This window comes from Delphinus delphis, chromosome 12 (genome assembly GCF_949987515.2).
Source record: "Delphinus delphis chromosome 12, mDelDel1.2, whole genome shotgun sequence".
Lineage (NCBI taxonomy): Eukaryota > Metazoa > Chordata > Mammalia > Artiodactyla > Delphinidae > Delphinus > Delphinus delphis.
Window position 1 is genome coordinate 38,726,976 of NC_082694.2, and position 21,985 is coordinate 38,748,960.

The 21,985-nt window shown below is 34.8% G+C and overlaps 1 protein-coding gene across 5 annotated transcripts in view; it reads left to right on the forward strand.

Moving 5' to 3' along the window:
* Positions 1-21,985, forward strand: part of USP34 (ubiquitin specific peptidase 34) — a 231,082-nt gene that overhangs the window by 77,505 nt on the left and 131,592 nt on the right. For 4 of the 5 annotated variants that reach the window (XM_060026527.1, XM_060026530.1, XM_060026531.1 and 1 more), the window contains exons 11-13: positions 20,495-20,620; positions 20,796-20,925; positions 21,591-21,626. In XM_060026527.1, the coding sequence (XP_059882510.1) occupies positions 20,495-20,620; positions 20,796-20,925; positions 21,591-21,626 (292 nt within the window). The remainder of the gene's footprint in view (positions 1-20,494; positions 20,621-20,795; positions 20,926-21,590; positions 21,627-21,985) is intronic. The other variant, XM_060026529.1, reaches the window with a different exon arrangement.

A 21,985-nucleotide genomic window follows, 5' to 3' on the forward strand; every position in this document is an offset into this window, starting at 1 on the left:
CGTGTCTCTCTCCCACCCTCCCTATCCCATCCCTCTAGGTGGTCACAAAGCACCGAGCTGATCTCCCTGTGCGATGCAGCTGCTTCCCGCTAGCTATTTTATATTTGGTAGTGTATATATGTCAGTGCTGTCTAACTTCGTCCCAGCTTATCCTTATCCCCTCCCCGTGTTCTCAAGTCCATTCTCTATGTCTGCGTCTTTATTCCTGTCCTGCCCCTAGGTTCGTGAGAAACTTTTTTTACAGATTCCATATATATGTGTTAGCATGTGGTACTTGTTTTTCTCCTTCTTACTTCACTCTGTATGAGACACTCGAGGACCATCCACCTCTCTACAAATAACTCAATTTTGTTTCTTTTTAAGGCTGAGTGTAATATTCCATTGTATATATGTGCCACATCTTTATCCATTCATCTGTTGATGGACACTTAGGTTGCTTCCATGTCCTGGCTATTGTAAATAGAGCTGCAGTGAGCATTGTGGTACATGACTCTTTTTGAATTATGGTTTTCTCAGGGTATATGCCCAGTAGTGGGATTGCTGGGTCATATGGTAGTTCTATTTTTAGTTTTTTAAGGAATCGCCATACTGTTCTCCATAGCGGCTATACTGTTCTCCATAGTGGCTATATCAATTTACATTCCCACCAACAGTGGAAGAGGGTTCCCTTTTCTCCACACCCTCTCCAGCATTATTGTTTGTAGATTTTCTGATGGTGGCCATTCTGACCGGTGTGAGGTGATAACCTCATTGTAGTTTTGATTTGCATTTCTCTAATGATTAATGATGTTGAGCATCCTTTCATGTGTTTGTTGGCAATCTGTATATCTTCTTTGGAGAAATGTCTGTTTAGGTCTTCTGCCCATTTTTGGATTGGGTTGTTTGTTTTTTTGATATTAAGCTGCATGAACTGTTTATATATTTTGGAGATTAATCCTTTGTCAGTTGCTTCGTTTGCAAATACTTTCTCCCATTTGAGGGTTGTCCTTTAGTCTTGTTTATGTTTTCCTTTGCTGTGCAAAAGCTTTTAAGTTTCATTACGTCCCATTTGTTTATTTTTGTTTTTATTTCCCTTTTTCTAGGAGGTGGGTCAAAAAAGATCTTGCTGTGATTTATGTCATAGAGTATTCTGCCTATGTTTTCCTCTAGGAGTTTGATAGTGTCTGGCCTTACATTAAGGTCTTTAATCCATTTGGAGTTTAATTTTGTATATGGTGTTAGGGAGTGTTCTAATTTCATTCTTTTACATGTAGCTGCCCAGTTTTCCCACCACCACTTACTGAAGAGGCTGTCTTTTCTCCATTGTATATTATTGCCTCCTTTAACAAAGATAAGGTTATCTTTGAGAGATTATCATATCATAACATGCACATAACATGCACATATGTTATCATACGTGCATGGGTTTATCTCTGGGCTTTCTATCCTGTTCCATTGATCTTTATTTCTCTTTTTGTGCCAGTACCATACTGTCTTGATTACTGTAGCTTTGTAGTATAACTACAAAGTCTTAAAGTCTGAAGTCAGGGAGCCTGATTCCTCTAGCTCTGTTTTTCTTTTTCTTTTTTTTTTTTGCGGTACGCAGGCCTCTCACTGTTGTGGCCTCTCCCGTTGCGGAGCACAGGCTCCAGGCGCGCAGGCTCAGCGGCCATGACTCATGGGCCCAGCTGCTCCGCGGCATGTGGGATCTTCCCGGACCTGGGCACGAACCCGTGTCCCCTGCATCGGCAGGCGGACTCTCAACCACTGCGCCACCAGGGAAGCCCCTGTTTTTTTTAAGATTGCTTTGGCTATTGGAGGTCTTTTGTGTTTCCATACAAATTGCGAAATTTTTTGTTGTAGTTCTGTGAAAGATACCATTGGTAGTATGATAGGGATTGCATTGAATCTGTAGATTGCTTTGGGTAGTATAGTCATTTTCACAATGTTGATTCTTCCAATCCAAGAACATGGTATATCTCTCCATCTGTTTGTATCATCTTTAATTTCTTTCATCAGTGTCTTATGGTTTTCTGCATACAGGTCTTTTGTCTCCTTAGGTAGGTTTATTCCAAGGTATTTTATTCTTTTTGTTGCAGTGGTAAATGGGAGTGTTTCCTTAATTTCTCTTTCAGATTTTTCATCATTAGTGTATAGGAATGCAAGAGATTGCTGCACATTAATTCTGTATTCTGCTACTTTACCAAATTCATTGCTTAGCTCTAGTAGTTTTCTGGGAGCATCTTTAGGACTCTCTGTGTATAGTATCATGTCATCTGCAAACAGTGAGTTTTACTTCTTCTTTTCCAATTTGGATTCCTTTTATTTCTTCTCTGATTGCCATGGCTAAAACTTCCAAAACTATGTTGAATAATAGTGGTGAGAGTGGGCAACTTTGTCTTGTTCCTGATCTTAGAGGAAACGGTTTCAGTTTTTCACCATTGAGAACAATGTTGGCTGTGGGTTTGGAATATATGGCCTTTATTATGTTGAGGTAGGTTCCCTCTATGCCTACTCTCTGGAGAGTTTTTATCATAAATGAGTGAATTTTGTTGAAAGTTTTTTCTTCATCTGTTGAGATTATCGTATGGTTTTTATCCTTCAATTTGTTAATATGGTGCATCACATTGATTGATTTGCGTACTTTGAAGAATCCTTGAATTCCTGGGATAAACACCTTTTGATCATGGTGTATGATCCTTTTAATGTGCTGTTGGACTCTGTTTGCTAGTAGTTTGTTGAGGATTTTTGCATCTATGTTCATCAGTGATAGTGGCCTGTAGTTTTCTTTTTTTGTGACATCTTTGTCTGGTTTTGGTATCAGGGTGTTAGCTCTTCTCTTAACGTTTGATAGAATTCACCTGTGAAGCTGTCTGGTCCAGGGCTTTTTGTTGTAGGAAGATTTTTATTCACAGTTTCAATTTCAGTGCTTGTGATTGGTCTGTTTAATATTTTCGATTTCTTCCTTGTTCAGTCTCAGAAGGTGATTCATTTCTAAGAATTTGTCCATTTCTTCCAGGTTGTCCATTTTATTGGCATATAGTTGCTTGTAGAAATCTCTCATGATCCTTTGTATTTCTGCAGTGTCAGTTGTTACTTCTTTTTCATTTCTAATTCTGTTGATTTGAATCTTCTCCCTTTTTTTCTTGATGATTCTGGCTAATGGTTTATCAATTTTGTTTATCTTCTCAAAGAACCAGCTTTTGGTTTTATTCATCTTTGTTATTGTTTCCTTCATTTCTTTTTCATTTATTTCTGATCTGATATTTCTGATTTCTTTCCTTCTGCTAACTTTGGTTTTTTTTTGTTCTTCTTTCTCTGATTGCATTAGGTGTAAGGTTAGATTGTTTATTTGAGTTGTTTCTTGTTTCTTGAGGATTGTATTGCTATAAACTTCCCTCTTAGAACTGCTTTTGCTGCATCCCATAGGTTTTGGGTCATCTTGCTTTCACTGTCATTTGTTTCTAGGTATTTTTTGATTTCATCTTAGATTTCTTCAGTGATCTCTTGGTTATTTAGGAGTGTATTGGTTAGCCTCCATGTGTTTGTATTTTTCATAGTTTTTTCCTGTAATTGATATCTAGTCTCATAGCTTTGTGGTTGGAAAAGATACTTGATATGATTTCAGTTTTCTTAAATTTACCAAGGCTTGATTTGTGACCGAAGAGATATGATCTATCCTGGAGAATGTTCCATGAGCACTTGAGAAGAAAGTACATTCTGTTGTTTTTGGATGGAATGTCCTGTTAATATCAATTAAGTCCATCTTGTTAAATGTGTCATTTAAAGCTTGTGTTTCCTTATTTATTTTCATTTTGGATGATCTGTTTGGTGAAAGTGGGGTGCTAAAATCCCCTACTATGATTGTGTTACTGTCAATTTCCCGTTTTATGGCTGTTAGCATTTGCGTTATGTATTGAGGTGCTCCTATGTTGGGTGCATAAATATTTACAATTGTTATATCTTCTTGGATTGATCCCTTGATCACTATGTAGTGTCCTTCTTTGTCTCTTGTAATAATCTTTAAAGTCAATTTTGTCTGATATGAGAATTGCTGCTCCAACTTTCTTGTGATTTCCATTTGCACGGAATATCTTTTTCCATCCCCTCAGTTTCAGTCTGTATGTGTCCCTAGGTCTGAAGTGGCTCTCTTGTAGACAGCATATATATGGGTCTTGTTTTTGTATCCATTCAGCCAGTCTATGTCTTTTGGTTGAAGCATTTAATCTATTTACATTTAAGGTAATTATCAATATGTATGTTCCTATTCCCCTTTTCTTAATTGTTTTGGGTTCGTTATTGTAGGTCTTTTCCTTCTCTTGTGTTTCCTGCCTAGAGAAGTTTAGCATCTGTTGTAAAGCTGGTTTGGTGGTGCTGAGTTCTCTTAACTTTCACTTGTCTGTAAAGGTTTTAATTTCTCCACCAAATCTGAATGATATCCTTGCTGGGTAGAGTAATCTTGGTTGTAGGTTTTTCCCTTTCATCACTTTAAATATGTCCTGCCACTCCCTTCTAGCTTGCAGAGTTTCTGCTGATAGATCAGCTGTTAGCCTTATGGGGATTCCCTTGTATGTTATTTGTTGCTTTTCCCTCGCTGCTTTTAATATTTTTACTTTGTATTTAAGTTTTGATAGTTTGATTAATATGTATCTTGGCGTGTTTCTCCTTGGATTTATCCTGTATGGGACTCTCCTTCCTGGACTTGATTGACTATTTGCTTTCCTAGGTTAGGGAAGTTTTCAACTAAAATCTCTTCAAATATTTTCTCAGACCCTTTCTTTTCCTCTTCTTCTGACACCCCTATAATTTGAATGTTGGTGCGTTTAATGTTGTCCTAAAGGTCTCTGAGACTGTCCTCAGTTCTTCTCATTCTTTTTTATTCTGCTCTGCAGTAGTTATTTCCACTGTTTTATCTTCCAGGTCACTATCTGTTCTTCTGCCTCAGTTATTCTGCTATTGATTCCTTCTAGAGAATTTTTAATTTAATATACTGTGTTGTTCCTCATTGTTTGTTTGCTCTTTAGTTCTTCTGGCTCCTTGTTAAACGTTTCTTGTATTTTCTCCATTGTATTTCTGAGATTTTGGATCATCTTTACTGTCATTACTCTGAATTCTTTTTCAGGTAGACTGCCTGTTTCCTCTTCATATGTTTGGTCTGGTGGGTTTTTACCTTGCTCCTTCATCTGCTGCATATTTCTCTGTCTTCTCATTTTGCTTATCTTACTGTGTTTGAGGTCTCCTTTTCAGAGGCTGCAGGTTCGTAGTTCCTGTTGTTTTTGGTGTCTGCCCCCAGTGGGTGAGGTTGGTTCAGTGGGTTGTGTAGGCTTTCTGGTGGAGGGGACTGGTGCCTGTGTTCTGGTGGTGGGGCTGGATCTTGTCTTTCTGGTGGGCAGGACCGCATCCGTTGGTGTGTTTTGGGTTGTCTGTGAACTTAGTATGATTTTAGGCAGCCTCTCTGCTAATGGGTGGGGTTGTGTTCCTGTCTTGCTAGTTGTTTGGCATGGTGCATCAAGCACTGGAGCTTGCTGGCCATTGGATGGAGCTGGGTTTTAGCATTGAGATGGAGATCTCTGGGAGAGCTCTTGCTGATTGATATTACATAGGGCTGGGGGGGTCTCTGGTGGTCCAGTGTCCTGAACTTGTCTCTCCCATCTCAGAGGCTGAGACCTGACATCAGGCTGGAGCACCAAGACTCTGTCAGCCACACAGCTTGTGGAAGGGGACCAGAGCCAGCTGAAGCGGAGAGTCCTGCAGAGAAGTGAATAGGCTGCTAGATCTTTTTTTTTTCTTCTTTTTTAAAATCATGTTCTTAAACTTCTTTTTATTTGCTAAACTGATGGGTGAAAAGTGTTTTCATTGATGTTTTAAATTCGGATTTCTTTTGTATGAATCAGGTTGAAATCTTGTGCTTAACAACCCTTTTTGTTTCCTTTTCTGGTGATGTTTATATTCTTTGTCATTTATCAGTTGCTTTACTTAGTTTCTTTTTTGTAGGAGATCTTTATATATCAGTGAAATCAGACTTTTGTTTGTGTTATGAGTTATGCCTACATTCTGCTTTGATGTCTTCTTGCTGTTTTAGTTAAGGTGGTTTTTGCAGTTGAGTTTCAAGTTTGTGGTTTCACACTTGTGGTTGAATTTTTCATGGCCTGTGGCTTTTGTGTTATGGTTTGAAATGCATTTCAAGATTACAAGAAAATTCCTCTTTAGTTCTTTTCTGTACATTTTGTTTCAATTTTATATTTTAATCTTCGATCCAATAGGAATTTATCATGGTTCAAAGGGTCATGTACGTATCCAACATTTTCCCCCCGTTTTTTGGTTATATAGTTGTCCCCATTCCATTTGTTCAGTAATTCTTCTTCTCCTCACTGATTTGAGATACCAGTTTTATCTTGACTGGGTCAATTTCTGGACTTTGTAGACTGACCTATTGGTATATCTAGTCATGATCTATATATCAGAGATTGGTAAACTTATGACCTGTGGGCTGGCCACTTGATTTTGTAAATGGTTTTCTTGCAACTTAGCCTTGCCTATTCTTTTTCATATTTTTGTCTGTGGCTGCTTCCACACTGCAGTGGCAGAGTGCAATATTTGTAACAGAGACCATATCACCTGTAATCTTAAAATATTTATTGTCTGGGCCATCAAGAAGACATTTGCTAGTCCTTGGTTTTATACTAATGTATTTTCTTTTTCTCCCTTGTGTCTATGTAATATTTCTTATTATCTGGCAAGGCTGATTGTTTCTCCTTATATTTTTTTAAAAGAATCTTTATGTCTCTTATTTGTCCATGTGAATTTTAGCATTGATTCTTCTTTAAAAATATTGTTGTTTTTACTGTTATAATGATTATTTTGAGAGGTGAAGTTGTCTTCCTATCCAAAACACGATATGCCATTTGTTTTATTTTGTTTCATTCAGCATTTCAGAGTTATTTGTGTATAGATTTTATTTCATGTTAAGCTTATTCTTAAGGATTTTTTTTTTTAGGATTTTAATTTTATTTATTATTGCTATTAAAATAGCCATTTCTCCCCTTATATTACTTGCTTTCGTCCATTATACTTTATTTCTTCCTTATACTTAATGATCATTGCATATATACTTTTTATATACTTAAGCATTTTCAAATTTTTGATTTTTAATAATTGTGTGCCTTGAAACCTAATATTGGTTGTGGTAATTTTTCAATATAGTTTTTTAAAATTCTCATATTTAATATTGTCTATTTATACATCATTATCATTTTAACACATTAATGAAGCAGTTCATATTTCAGAGTAATCCTAAAATACTTAGGAAGTTCTCTTTCATAACTTTCAGAAAATGTTCTTTTTAGTAGATTTTTAAATTTTATTTTGTTCATAGCAAGGCAAGCAAAATATGAGAACAGTGATATGGTAAGTAATATAGAATAAATAACTAAGAATAGTGAAGCACTGTTTATTGAAGGTGAAATTCATCAAATTTATAATTAATAATACGGTGTATTAAAACTTTTAGTGTTTTACCCTAGCAAGAGTTTCAAGTAACCTAATAAGGAAATGATTTAAAAATTCGGGCATAATCTGTGATACAGTCTGAAACAACTTAAAATATCTATAAAAGTTAGTTTAACAAGATTAAATAAGTATATTTTAAAGGTCATTTTATTTGCGTGTTTCTGTGTTTTGTTACTGCTTTACTTTTGAATATACCACAGATGTAGAATTATCAGGAATTTTTACATTTTGAGTTCTTTTTATTTGAGCACCAACTGTAACTGGCTTCCAAGTGTCCAGGGTTGGTTGGTTTCATACAGAGTCTTGCGTGAGTTTTTTTTCCCTTCCCTCTGGAGTAAGTTTTTGAGGTCACTTTGCTCACTTGGTACACACACTTCACCCAGTAATAATTGGATTGGCTGCTGGTTTTTTCATTGTTTGTATCACAACTCTTACATTGGAATCCAAGGAGAAAAAAGACAAAGGTGATAAACGGGAAATTGATTGGGAAAAAACAAGTGGTTTATAAATATTTGAAAAATGCTTATCTTTGATTATAATTAAATGTAAGTTCAGCTAACATAATAGCATTTTTATATATTGGGTAATTCTCATTATGTTTAACAATACACTGTATTGACCAGAGTGTGGTATAGCTTTAGGAGAACAGTATAGCAGTTCTCTTTCTGGTAATTTATCCTCTAGATACATGTACATGAAGATGTTTGATACAACATTAACTACACTAGCAGATCACGAATGTCTGTCACTGTAGGGCTAGTTAAATAAGTTTTGGGAAATCTGTTTAATAGAATGTTCTGTGGCCAAGAGAAGGACTGAAGTTGCTGTATTATGCTTATGTGGAACAACCTCCAAGAAATATTTTTATTAAACACTATTAAATATTTATTATTTTATCTAAAACAGTAGTTATTTTATTAAGAGAAGACAGCAAGTACACAGTGTATTCTTTCACTGCGTATTAAAACAGTTATAAAAAGGGGATGTACATACACGTATATGTACTCTTTGTACTTGTGACTGTCTGGAACTATTTTGGAAAATCAGACAAGAAAATTTCACAGGTTTGCTTTTGGGGAAGTGACCTGAAGTAGATGGAGACTTTTATTGTCTATGTTTATGTAGACTGAAAATTTTACATGTATTTATTAATTTTTCAGTACATATAAAAACTAGTGTATAAAGTAAACAGTAAACATTTAGACATTTAAATGACTTTCTCTGCCGTTTAAAGTTACTTATTATTCTGGTTTGACTGAGTTACCTCTCTACATCTCCCTCTTCATACCCTCTCACCATAAAATCTTTTAGTCATAGGACATCAAATAAATAAACTTCAGAATCTTTCCACTGTATTGGAATTTATTGTTAAATGCTTTCCATATTTGAAGAACTTACACATAAATTTATGTAACTTCCTGAGATAATAATCTTATCTTAAAATGCAGCTAATAGCTTTTTGGGAATAGATTTTCATGTCTCAATGACAGAAGTAAAATTCCCTAGGATTTAGAAGGAACTTAAATATCATCTGATTCAAATGTGCATTATGTATATTTTGAGGGGAAGTAGTTCATAATTTTCATCAGATTCTCAAAGGGTTTATGTGATGACTAATTTTAGAAATGCTGATATACACTCTCTTGGTTATTAGCTTCTGCATGTATATTTGTACACACATTTAGATTACTGTTTTTTTTGTTTGTTTGTTTGTTTTCGCGGTACGCGGGCCTCTCACTGTTGTGGCCCCTCCCGTTGCGGAGCACAGGCTCTGGGCGCGCAGGCTCAGCGGCCATGGCTCATGGGCCTAGCCGCTCTGCGGCACGTGGGATCTTCCCGGACCGGGGCACGAACCTGTGTCCCCTGCATCGGCAGGCGGACTCTCTCAACCACTGCGCCACCAGGGAAGCCCTAGATTACTGATTTATGAGACATTGCATACTGTTAGCATGTGAAGTTATGATTGTACTTGAATTATAATCTGGCCACTGCAGTATCTGCCTCTATGTTACATCTTATGATTTGAATTCTATTCATTCCTGCTTTTTTAGGAGCTGTTAATATGAATGATGATTCCTTCTTGTATTACATATTCAAACCTCTTGTCTGTACTGTATTCTTTCTTTTATGTTGTTGGGTCTTTTCATATGCCTTTGCTGTCCATACTTAAGGAAGACGACTGGTAAGTGGCCTAGATGTTCTTGGGTGTTGTGAAATATTTTTCCATTACAGCTCTCAGATGGACTCCTGGGAATGGGAAACAGAGGAAGGAATGAGAAAACAGAGGATTTCATGTTCATGTCTCACTCCTGCTGTCCATCAGATCTGGTACTCAGATGAGTTCAGAAATTTTCCCAGTTACAGTGGGAAGATAGACCTATCTCCTCTGCAGCTCACTGACAAATTATTCTGAGCTACAGCTTTCTCTACCTGTACATTTAAAAATGTATTCCCATTCATTTCAGTCATTCAGAAATTTGTTGAAATCTCGTATCTATTATTATTAATAGTAATTTTTTTTTTGGCTGCACTCTGCGGCATACGGATCTTAGTTCCTTGACCGGGGATTGAACCTGTGTCCCCTGCATTGGGAGCACGGAGTCTTAACCATTGTACCCCAGGGAAGTCCCTCATACCTATTATTGATGCTCATTTTCTTTGTGGGTGTGTTTCTTTTCATTCTAAAATACAGTAACGATTGATTTTCCTCTGTGGAAGATGAGGAAATTCTCATCATTTTTCTCTCCTCATTTTCCACTTGCAGTTTTTATTATGTTATTTTTATTTTTATCAAATTATGTAACTTTTAAGTTCTATACTATAAATTATAATTTCCACAGTTGTTTAATATTAATTTTGTATTTAGCTATATGATTTACCACATATTCTTTTCCTTCATTTCTGTTTTTCTCATTCCTTTTTCCTTATTCCAGGGTTAATTTGTGTTTATTCTCGTATAATTCACAGAGTAGACTTTTGTTTTCCCTTGTTGGTTTATAAACTGGCCCTGTATACAGAGGTCAGGGAGAAACTGAAGAAAGAGGCAGAGAGATCACTCCAGATTGGTAGGTGGCAGGTTTAATAAGCAAGGGAACTTAACTTATGAGGCTTGTCTTCAGTGGCTGCAAAATGAGTAGATCTCTGCACTCACCTGTCAAATCTTACAAGTTTATAAGAGAGACCTTAATTGGGTTTAGGCATAAATACTATCCAGATGGTCTCAACCCCTTACTCTCTCTCAAGGTTATGTCCTGGGAGTAGCTCCCACTTTGGGAATGGCAGGCAGGCCGAACATATATTCTAATGATGGAGGGTAGTGAGGAGCCGCTGCTTCCCCAGTTTTAGTTCAAAGGTCAACTGGCAGTCCTGTCCTCTCAATTATCTACACCCCCGGTCTCTGAAGAGAAATTTATGGATATTTTGTTCTGGGTTTCTACACACTTGAGATGTCTGATTTCTTTGTACTTGAAGAATTTGATTGAATGTCATATTACTAGAGCCACTCTTTTGGTTTCCATCAGAACTGTGTAGTATACATGAAGAGTAGTCGTTTTCTGAACAAACAACTTTTATTTTTAATATTTTACAAAGATAATATCCTATCATTTTTTGTTGGTAGAATATTTCTCTCATGTTCAGGTGTTCATAAATCCCATGAGGGTTTTTCTTTTTAACTTGTTTTGAGTTTTTGGTTGATGGCCTTTAACATATATTTTTTCCTTTATTTAAAAATTTTTTATTGTGGTACAAATATATACAACATAATTAACCAGTAATTTAGCATTTTAACCATTCGTAAGTTTACAGTTCAGTGGCATTAAATACATTCACAGTGTTTTTTTAACCATCATTTGTCTGTATCCAAAACTTTGACATCATCCCCAGTAAAAACTCTGTACCTGTTGAACAATAACTCTCCATTCCTCCTTCCCAGGGGGCTTCTAGTTTCCTCCATTCTACATTGTGTCTGTATGAACTTGCCTATTCTAGGTACCTCATTTGATGGAGTCATACAGTATTTGTCTGTGTCTGGCTTATTTTACTAAACACAGTTTTTTCAGGGTTCATCCATGTTATAGCATATATAAAATTTTTCTTTTTATGATAAATAATATTCCATTGTATGTATATACCACATTTAGATCCATTTATCCATCAGTGGACATTTGAGTCAATTCCACCTTTTGGATGTTTATTGTAGATAATTACTTCTATGAACATGGATGTACAAATACATGTTTGAATCTCTGCTTTCAGTTCATCTGTATATGTACCTCAGGGTAGAACTTTTGGGTCATATGGTAAATCTAGGTTTAACCTGTAGCAACTGCAGTATTTTACATCCCAGCAGCAATACAGGCAGGTTCTAATTACTTCACATCCTTGTCAACACTTTTGTCTTTTTAAAAAAATTTAGCCATCCTAGTAGTTATGAAGTGGTATCTAATTGTGGTTATAATTTGCATTTATTTGCATCTTAATGACTAATGATGTTGAGCAGCCTTTCATGTGCTTATTGGTCATTTGTGCATCTTCTTCGGAGAAATGGTTATCCTTTTTTAAAAAAAAATTAATTTATTTTTGGCTGCGTTGGGTCTTCATTGCTGCACACAGGCTTTTCTCTAGTTGTGGCGAGCAGGGACTACTCTTCCTTGCAATGCGCAGGCTTCTCATTGCAGTGGCTTCTCTTGTTGCAGAACACAGGCTCTAGGCATGCAGGCTTCAATAGTTGTGGCATGTGGGCTCAGTAGTTGTGACTTGTGCGCTCTAGAGCGCAGTCTCAGTATGGCATACGGGCTTAGTTTCTCAGCGACATGTGGGATCTTCCCAGCACGGGGCTCAAACCAGTGTCCCCTGCATTGGCAGGCGGATTCTTAACCACTGCGTCCCCAGGGAAGTCACAGAAATGTTTATCCTTTGCCTGTTCTTGAATTGGGTGGTTTGAGAGTTTCTGTTAAGTTTTTGGAGTACTTTATATAGTCTGGATATTAATCTCTTATCAGATAACGTAATTTGCAAATATTTTCTCCAGCTCTGTGAGTTGTCTTTTGCTTTCTTGAAAGTACCCTTAGATGCACAAAAAAGTCTTAATTTGGGGACTTCCCTAGTGGTTCAGTGGTAAAGAATCGGCCTTGCAATGCAGGGGACGCGGGTTCAATCTGTTGTCAGGGAACTAAGATCCCACATGCTGCAGGACAGCCAAGCCTGCACACCACAACTATTGAGCTTGCACGCTTCAATGAGAGAGCCTGAGTGCCACAAACTACAGAGCACATGCACTTTGGAGCCTATGCACCACAACTGCAGAGCCCACATGCCCTGGAGCCTGCACATCATAACTAGAGAAAGAAAAAACCTGCAGGCCACAACTAGAGAGAAGCCTGAGCACTGCAATGAAGAAACCTCGCGCCGCAACGAAAGATCCCATGTGATGCAACTAAGACCCGACCCGACACAGCTCAAAAAAAAAGTCTTAATTTTGATGAAGTCTGATTTATTATATATTTTTTCTTTTATTGCCTGTGTTTTTGGTGTCATACAAGTGAAACCGTTGTCAAATTGAGTGTTGTGAAGATTTTATCCAGTGTTTTCTTAAAAAAGTTTTATATATGTCCTGAGTTTAGCTCTTTGATCCATTTTGAGTTAATTTTTGTGTGGGGGATAAGGTAAAGGTCTATATTAACTCTTTTGCATGTGAGTATCCAGTTTTCTGAGCACCGTTTTTTTTTTTTTTTTTTTTTTGTAAAGCCTGTCCTTTCTCCGTTGAATGGTCTTGGCACTGTTGAAAAATCATTTCACCATTTATGTGAGGTTACATTTCTGGGTTCTCTATTGTACTCCATTGTTCTATGTTTGTCTTTACGCCATTGCCACACTGTTTTAATTACTCTATTTTTGTTGTGTTTCAAAGTCTTTTTTTGAAGATTGTTTTTGGCTTTTCAGAACTCCTTCCAATTCCATATGAATTTGAGCACTGGATTTTCCATTTCTGCCAAAAGGCTCTTAATTTTGATAGGAATTGTGATGAATCCGTAGATTGCTTTAGGTAGTATTAACAATGTTAAGTCTTCCTATTCATGAACATAGGATGTCTTTCCATTTATTTAAATCATTAATTTCTTTGAGGCGTGTTTGGTAGTTTTCACTGTACAGGTCTTTCACCTACTTTGTTTCATTTCTGAGTATTTATTCTTTGTATGCTATTGTAAATGGAATTGCTATCTTAAATTTCTTGTCAGGTATTTCACTGCTGGTATATCGAAACAGCTGAATTTTGCTTGTTGAGCTTGTACTGTATAACTTTGTGAATTTGCTTATTAGCTCTACTAGCTTTCTATATGTATAAAATCATGTCATTTATGAATAGTTTTACATCTTCCTTTCCAGTTGATTTGCTATTTATTTTTGTGGTCTCATATCTCTGGCTAGAATTTCTATATGGTGTTGAATGGCAGTGATGAATGCGAGCATCATTGTCTTGTTCCTGATCCTAGGGGAAATTTTTTCAGTCATTGGGTACTGAGTGTGATGTTGGCTGTGGACGTTTTCTTTATTCTTAAAGTTCTGAGAGTTTTTATCATGAAAAGGTGTTGGATTTTTGTCAGATGCCTTTTCTGCATCAGTTGAGAAGATTATATGGCTTTTTTCCTTTCTATTAATAGGATGTATTACAGTAAGTGTTTTTCTTATTGAACTACCCTTGTATTCCTGTAGTAAATCTCACTTGGTCACAGTGAAAATTCTTTTAGTATGCAGTTGTATTTGATTTGCTAATATGCAGTTGTATTTGATTTGCTAATATTTTTTGGAGAACTTTAGTATCATTGAAAGAGATATTGCTCTGTGATTTTCTATTCTTAATGAAGGCTTTGGTATCAGGTCAGTGCTAGTCTTATAGAATGAGTTAGGAAGTATTTCATTCTCTTCAGTTTGGGGGGAGGGTTTGAGAAGGATTGGTGATAATTTTTCTATAAATGTTTGGTAGAGTTCACTAGTTAAGACCATGTATTTTAGTACTTTGTTGGGAGGTTGATTACTGACTCTGTCTCTTGTTAAAGCTCTATTGACATTTTCCTTTTCTTCTTGAATCAATTTAGGTAATTTGTGAGGAATTTTTTTTGGCATACAGTTGTTCATGGTATTTTCTTATAATTTTTTTTTAACCTCTAAGTTTGGTAGTAATATCCCACTTTCGTTTCTGATTTTAGCTATTTACATCTTCTCTCTCCTCTTCTAAAAATATTTTTTAGTCAGTCTAGCAAAATGTTATTTTGTGAATCTTTAGAAGAACCAACTATTGGTTTTGTTAATTTTTTAAAATTGTTTTCCTAATCTGTATTTTATTTATCTGTGTTCTCATCTTTATTATTTCCCTTCTTTTAGCTTTGGGTTTAGTTTATTATTTTTATGGTTCCTTAAATGATAAAATTAGGTTGTTGATAATTAGATCTTTTTAAATTTACATTTACATTTAATAAATTTCTGTGCAGTGCTTTTTTGCATCCCATGTATTTTGTTTTGTTGTTTTTTCAAGTCATTTGTTGCTAAATATTTTCTGATTTCCCTTGTCATTTTTTTCTTTGACCTATTGGTTGTTTAAGAATGTATTATTTAATTTCCATGTATTTGTAAAATTTCTAGTTTTCCTTCTAGTATTGATTTCTTAACTTCATCATTTTGTGGCCAGAGAAAACACGTATCTTTTTAAATCTCTTGAGACGTGTTTTGTGGCCTAACATATGGTCTGTCCTGGAAAACTGTATTTTAGAAAAGAATACATTCTTTAGAAAAGAATGTTTTCTGCTGTTGTTTTGTGGAGTGTTCTCTCTATATGTCTGTTAGGTGTAGTTGGTTTATTGTGCTCTACGAGTTTTCTCTTTCCTTTCTTTTCTTCTGTCTAGTTGTTTTATCCATTATTGAAGTGGGTTATTGACATCTACAACTATTATTGTAGAACTTTCTATTTCTCCCTTAATTTCTGTCAATTTTTTCTTCAGTGTTTATTATATATTCTTGCTATATTGAACCTTTTATTAATGAATGATGTTACCTTTTGTCTCTGTTAACCTTTTTTTTTTTTTAAATCTTTAACTGTGGTAGGGAAAAAAAAACCCATGAAATTTACCCTCTGAACCATTAAAAAATTCTGATGGTGTTAATTATATTCATATTGTTATGTAACAGATCTCTAGAACTTTTTCATCTTCCAAAACTGAAAGCCTGCACCCATTGAACAACAACTCCCCAATTCTCTTTCCTCACATCTCCTGGTATCCATCATTTGACTCTGCTTCCATCATTCTGTCTATATATTTCATATTAGTGGAATCCTGTAGTATTTGTCCTTTTGTGACTGGCTTATTTCACTCAGCATAATGTCCTCAAAGTTCACCCATGTTCACCATGTTCACCCACGCTGTGGCATGTGACAGGATTTCCTTCCCTTTTTGGCTGAATTATATTCTGTTGTATGTATGTGCCACATTGTATTTATACATTGATTTGTTGATGGGCATTTGTGCAGCTTTCATGTCTTAGCTGTTGTAAGAAATGCTGTAGTGAACATGGGTGTGCAAATATCTCTTTGAAATCCCACTTTTAACTCTTGGATATATACCCAGGAGTGGGGTTGTTGGAGTATGTGATAATTCTTCTTTTTCTAGTAACTTTTAAAAAATTAAAACTACTTGATTTTAGTATGGTCAGCCCAGCTTTCTTTTGCTCATTATCTACATGGAATATCTTTTTCCATCCTCTCCAGTTTGTGTCTTTGGATGTAAAATGAATCTCTTGAGGACATTGTATATTTGTATCACGTTTTTTAATCCATTCTGCTGTTCTTTGTCTTTTGAATGGAGTGTTTAAACTATTTATTTATTTTAAAAACATTTTTATTGAAATATAGTTGACTTACAGTGTTGTGTTAGTTTCAGCAAAGTATACAGCAAAGTGATTCAGTTATACATATATAAAAATATATATATTTTAAAATTCTCTTCCATTATAGGTTATTATAAGATATTGAGTATAGTTCCCTGTGCGATACAGTAGGTCCTTTTTAATTATCTACTTTTTATATATAGTATTGTGTATATTTCACTCCCCAAACTCCTAATTTATCTCTCTCCCCAAACCATTTATATTTAAAATAATTACTCAAAGAGTTTAATTCTGCCATTTTTCTGTTTGTTTTTTATAGGTCTTTATAGTATTTTTGTCCATTATTTTCCTCCATTACTGCCTTCTTTTTTTAGTTGATTTTTTTATAGTGAAATATTTTGATTACGTTCTCATTTCCTTTTGTGTGTATTTTATAGATATTTTGTGTATAAAGTGGTAATTACATTTGACATATTGAAGTTTTTACAATCTCATTTGAATTTATGCCAATTTAAATACCATACGAAAACTTTGTTTCTGTACAGCTCCATCCCCTTTATTTTGTTATTAATATCACAGATGGCAGTTTTATATAATTTGTGCCCAGTTGTGTAGAATAATAATAATTTTTCTTGTTTTTGTTCTTTAAATCATGTAGGAATTAAAAAATGGAGTTAGAAATGAAAACTATAATAATACTAGCTTTTAATTGTCTGTATATTTACCTTTACAGAGATGTTTATTTCTTCACTGTTGTCTAGCTTCCTTTCATTTTATTCTGAAGGACTTCCTGTTGCATTTCTTGCAGGGCAGGTCTAGTTGTAGGTCTAGTTTTGTTTATCTGGAAATGTATTAATTTCTCATTATTTAAGGACAGATTTTGCCAATTGTAGAATTCTCAGTTGAAAGTTTTTTCTCTCACCCTTTGATATATCATACTTCTTCCTCTGGCTTCCAAGGTTTGTAATTAGAAATTGGCTGATAGTCTTATAGGGTCTCTGTTTTATGTGAATTGCTTATCTCTTCCTGCTTTCACGATTAGTTTATTGTCTTTGGCTTTTAACAGTTCGATTATAATATCTCTTGGTATAACTCTCTGAGTTTATCCTACTGGGAGTGTGTTGAACTTTTTGAATTTGTAGACTTACGTCTTTCCTCAAGTTGAGAAGCTTTTGGCCATTATTTCTTTAAATATACTTTGTGTACCTTTCTTTTCCTCTGGGATTGCTACAATGAGTGTATTGGTAGACTGAGTGGTGTCCCACAGGTCCCTTAGACTCTCTTCACTTTTCTTCATTCTTTTTTCTTTCTGTTCCTTAGATTCAGTAATTTCAGTTGTCCTATTTTCTTCAGTTGTCCTGTTTTCAAGTTTGCTTATTCTTCTGCTTGCTCAGATCTGCTTTGGAGCCCCTCTAGTGTATTTTTTATTTCAGTTATTTTACTTTTCAGCATTTCTTTTTGGCTCCTTTTTATAATTTCTGTCTTTTTAATGATATTCTCATTTTGTTCATGCATTGTTTTCCAGTCTTCATCCTTTTCCTTGAGCTCTTTTAACATCTTTAAGGGAAGGTGTTTTAAGGTCTTTGTCTAGTAATTCCTATGGGTGTGCATTCTACAAATGACGGGTACAGTTGTGTTGATTTATTTTATTTATTTGGATGGGCCATATTTTCCTGTTTCTTTTTATACTTTGTGTTGGTTTTCTTCTTTTTTTGGTTGAAAACATTGAATTTTATAGTATGGTAACTTTGGAAAAGAGATTCTTTTCTTTTCTCAGAGTTTGTTCTTTTTTAATTGATCCCTAGCCTAAAAATGATCTAATGTGAAAGCTCATGGTCTTTTCAGGTATTTTTCTGAGCTGTGTCTTTCCCTGGGAATGTACAGTACCTTTCTAAATTGTTCTACATATTTGGTTGTTATTGAATGTCTAAAAAAAACCCTGGTGTGGCTCCTTTAATTCCCCCAGTAGTCAATCTCGCTGATTTGGGTTGAAACAATGGCAGCTAACCTCTGTGCCCATACCTCACCCATCAGATGTAGTAATCCGAATTCAGAACACAGAAGTTTGTTATTTGGACATTATTATTTGGACAAGATCATTATTGCCCACCCATGGCTCCAACAAACTGTACCAGAGTCACATATTGCTGTCCCCACAGCTGCCTGCCATAGGGTCAAGGAGTAGGAAATGGGTAGCTGCTATCACACTGAAGGCTGAAATTGGCCAACATTAACAACAGTTTACCAGCCAAGCTTTCCTTTGGGAGCACAAGAGTTCAAATTGGCTATTCCAGAGTTTCAGAGTAGTTACATCAGACAGTTTCTGCTAGTGGTACAGTTGCTTTCTAGGTACAGAGCTGGATTCCTGGTACTTCCTGCTCTGCCATCTTCCCTGACATTCTTTTCTTCTCTTTTCTTTTCAATAACTAGTTAAGAAGCGTCTGTGAACCAACTCCACACTACCATTTTTACCAGGAACGAAAGCTGTCAATCTTAATATTTTTTTTCTGACTTTTGGATGTGTCTTCATAAAGTGCATCTTGAAAAGAGCCTTATGTGTCTTTTGCCTCAGTTACAGGATTACATAATTATCTCTTATGGGTCTTGTTACTTAAAAATAACCAAAATTATATCTATTATGAAAATCCCATTTTATTAATATTTACGCTGGTACAAATCAGGAATTTATCACACAGTATGTTTTAATCACATTTTCATTAGGAAAAGTGTAAATCTGATAGTTACTTCTTGACAAAAAGCAAGTATAAACTGTTAGTACAGTCCAATTATAATGTTAATTAATACTACATTAAAATATTCTTAGGTGAGATCTGTAAAATCGGCAGACTTATAATTGATGATTCACTTCTCAAAATCAAATGATGTTTTTGGTCTTAAAGTACTGCAGTTGTGTAAAGAACACTGTTGAATTTAATAGTAGCATTGAAGTAGATAGAGTAGTTTATTAGAAGTTACCTCAACGTAGAGGAATTCTTCCAGTGTTATTTTATTTTACCTTCTGTTTTAAAATTAGGTTGTATATATTTACCCTGATAAGATGATTTAGTAGAAGAGAGTTTATATGATTTATACCTGAAAAATATAAAAGTCAGTGTTTTAGAATACATTTTCTTATAGACTTTTTATGTATTGTAGATAAGTAGGATACATTTTACCTTTGGAGTCCTGAAATTGGGTATTTCTGACCAAGTCAGATTTGTTGCTGTATCTTGATTTAGCAGTTAGCACCTTTGTAGCTGTAAAAGATGCTTATTTTACATGACATTGTAATATTTACTAGTCATATCTTTGTAAATATTATATTTTCCCTCATATTTACATAATTCTGTTTAGTATAACAAAGGAGACTTTCCTAGTTTATATTATGAAGACCTTGATTATAAAGGGGTTTCTATTTTGTACTGTATTTCAATTAATGACCATGTTATATAAATACTTTATAACCACTTAATGTGAGAAATATAATACAGTCAATCCTTGATCAACATGGGGATTAGGGATGCCAGCTCTCTGCACAGTCGAAAATCCATGTGTAACTTTACAGTTAGCCTTCCGTATCCACAGTTCCATATCTGTGGATCATTATAGTACTGTAGTATGTATTTAGTGGGAAAAAAACCCAAAACCTTGTATAAGTGGATGCACACAATTCAAACCTATGTTGTTCAAGGGTCCACTGTACACTTAAAAAATAATATTTATTTGGTTTTCTCGTCTAATTGTAATTTATTTTATTTTTTATTGCCTACATTTTAATTAACAGTTTAACTTGTTTTTATATTAGTGATATGTTCCTAAATTAAATTGGAATCCTTTTTATACTTGGATTCCAGAGACTATTTATTGCAGGCTTCCTTCTTGAGGTTAAAAAATTATGCTTGTGGTTTGCTTGGATAAAGTGAAGTTCTGCATAAGTGGAATTTTATTTTCACAATTTTATGTACTGCGATTTATGACATTTGGTAATTAACATTTTACTAATATATTTAAAAACATCAGTGTACTAGCCAGCTTCTTCACTTTTAAACTTATATAACTTTTTTGGTGTCAGGTTATTTATATAGTGTGATTATTTTTGACTGTTGTCTCTACTTTTATTTTCTAGCTGAAACACTGTAGTCGGTATATACATGACTTATTTCCTTCACTCATCAAGAATTTGGATCCAGTACCACTTAGACATCTTCTTAATCTGGTCTCAGCTCTTGAACCAAGTGTTCATACTGAACAGGTAATTCATTCAAAACTAATTTTTTTTTTTTGTAAAGTGAAAATTTATTTGTGATCCAGATGATATAACTTGTAGTTTATTACTGTTGGCATTTCAGTTAGGCAAAAGGATATTAAATTTGTTACAGTATTTCCTAAAACCGCTAATTTCAACCTCTCCTTTTTTTTTTTTAAAGACACTGTACTTGGCATCGATGTTAATTAAAGCATTGTGGAATAATGCACTAGCAGCTAAGGCCCAGCTATCTAAACAGAGTTCTTTTGCATCTTTACTAAACACCAATCTTCCCATTGGAAATAAGAAAGGTTAGTAAAGTATAATGTAATTTGAAGTAAGTTGTTCATAGTTTATAACTCAAATTTGAAATAGTTTCTGCAAATTAGTTTCAGTTTAATCTCAATTTTGAAATAAGTTGGAAAGGGAGGTGTTGGTTTTCTTAAAACGTTAATAAATTGGGGTTAGGTCATGTTTTTGGTTTACTGTTCAATTAACAGCAATAACGTTTCAGTAGTTACTGGATCTTCTTTCATTAGTGTTCTTTTAAGAAAAAAACAAAACTATGTCATAAAAGCTTTAGAGCTTTTGGTTAGAAACCAGTCAACATGATTTCTTTTAGAAATAATTTTGAGAATAGAACATAATGATACATTTCTCTTTCTGTGTTTTCTACTTCAAAGTTTTCTGTCTTTCCAGGTATTTTATATGTGCTTTTACATGTATAACTTTCTAGGATTTCCTACAAGTTTATCAGCTTTACCCCTCTTTTTGTTTCCTGACATCATATACTACCCTTTTCTTAGGCTTTCCTGTGCAGGCACCCACAAGTACTACAACACGTGGTGGGGACTTATATTATTGCAGGTTTCCCTACCTATATCTTGTTGATTGTGTAATAAAAACAACTGATATGTGCCCCAAAGAAATTCAGTCACTTAGATTATTTCCATCCTGTTTTTTCCTTTTCCTTCAGAGGACGAAGAGCTCAGAAGAGCTGCACCATCACCTTGTAAGTTGAGTCTTAGAAATGTATGGCAAGATGACTTGTAGTTTTATTTTGATGATCATCTAGATTTAATTAATTTTATATAATATATTTGTATCACATTCATAAAGTTCATTTTGCATAGGAGATGTAAATCCTGACTACCTGTCTATCTTACTTACCCTTTTTGCTGAAATCATTAGTATCCTGACTTTTAAATGAAATCATGTATATCTTCTTTAGAAATAATTGGCAAATGTTAACATATTTCCAGATTATATTTTTGGCTACTTAGCGTGAAGCTTTGGTATATCAAAGAATCAAAGGATTATGACATTCTGATAGATCCATGTTAATACAAGTTAGAAGTGAAAAAATCCCCA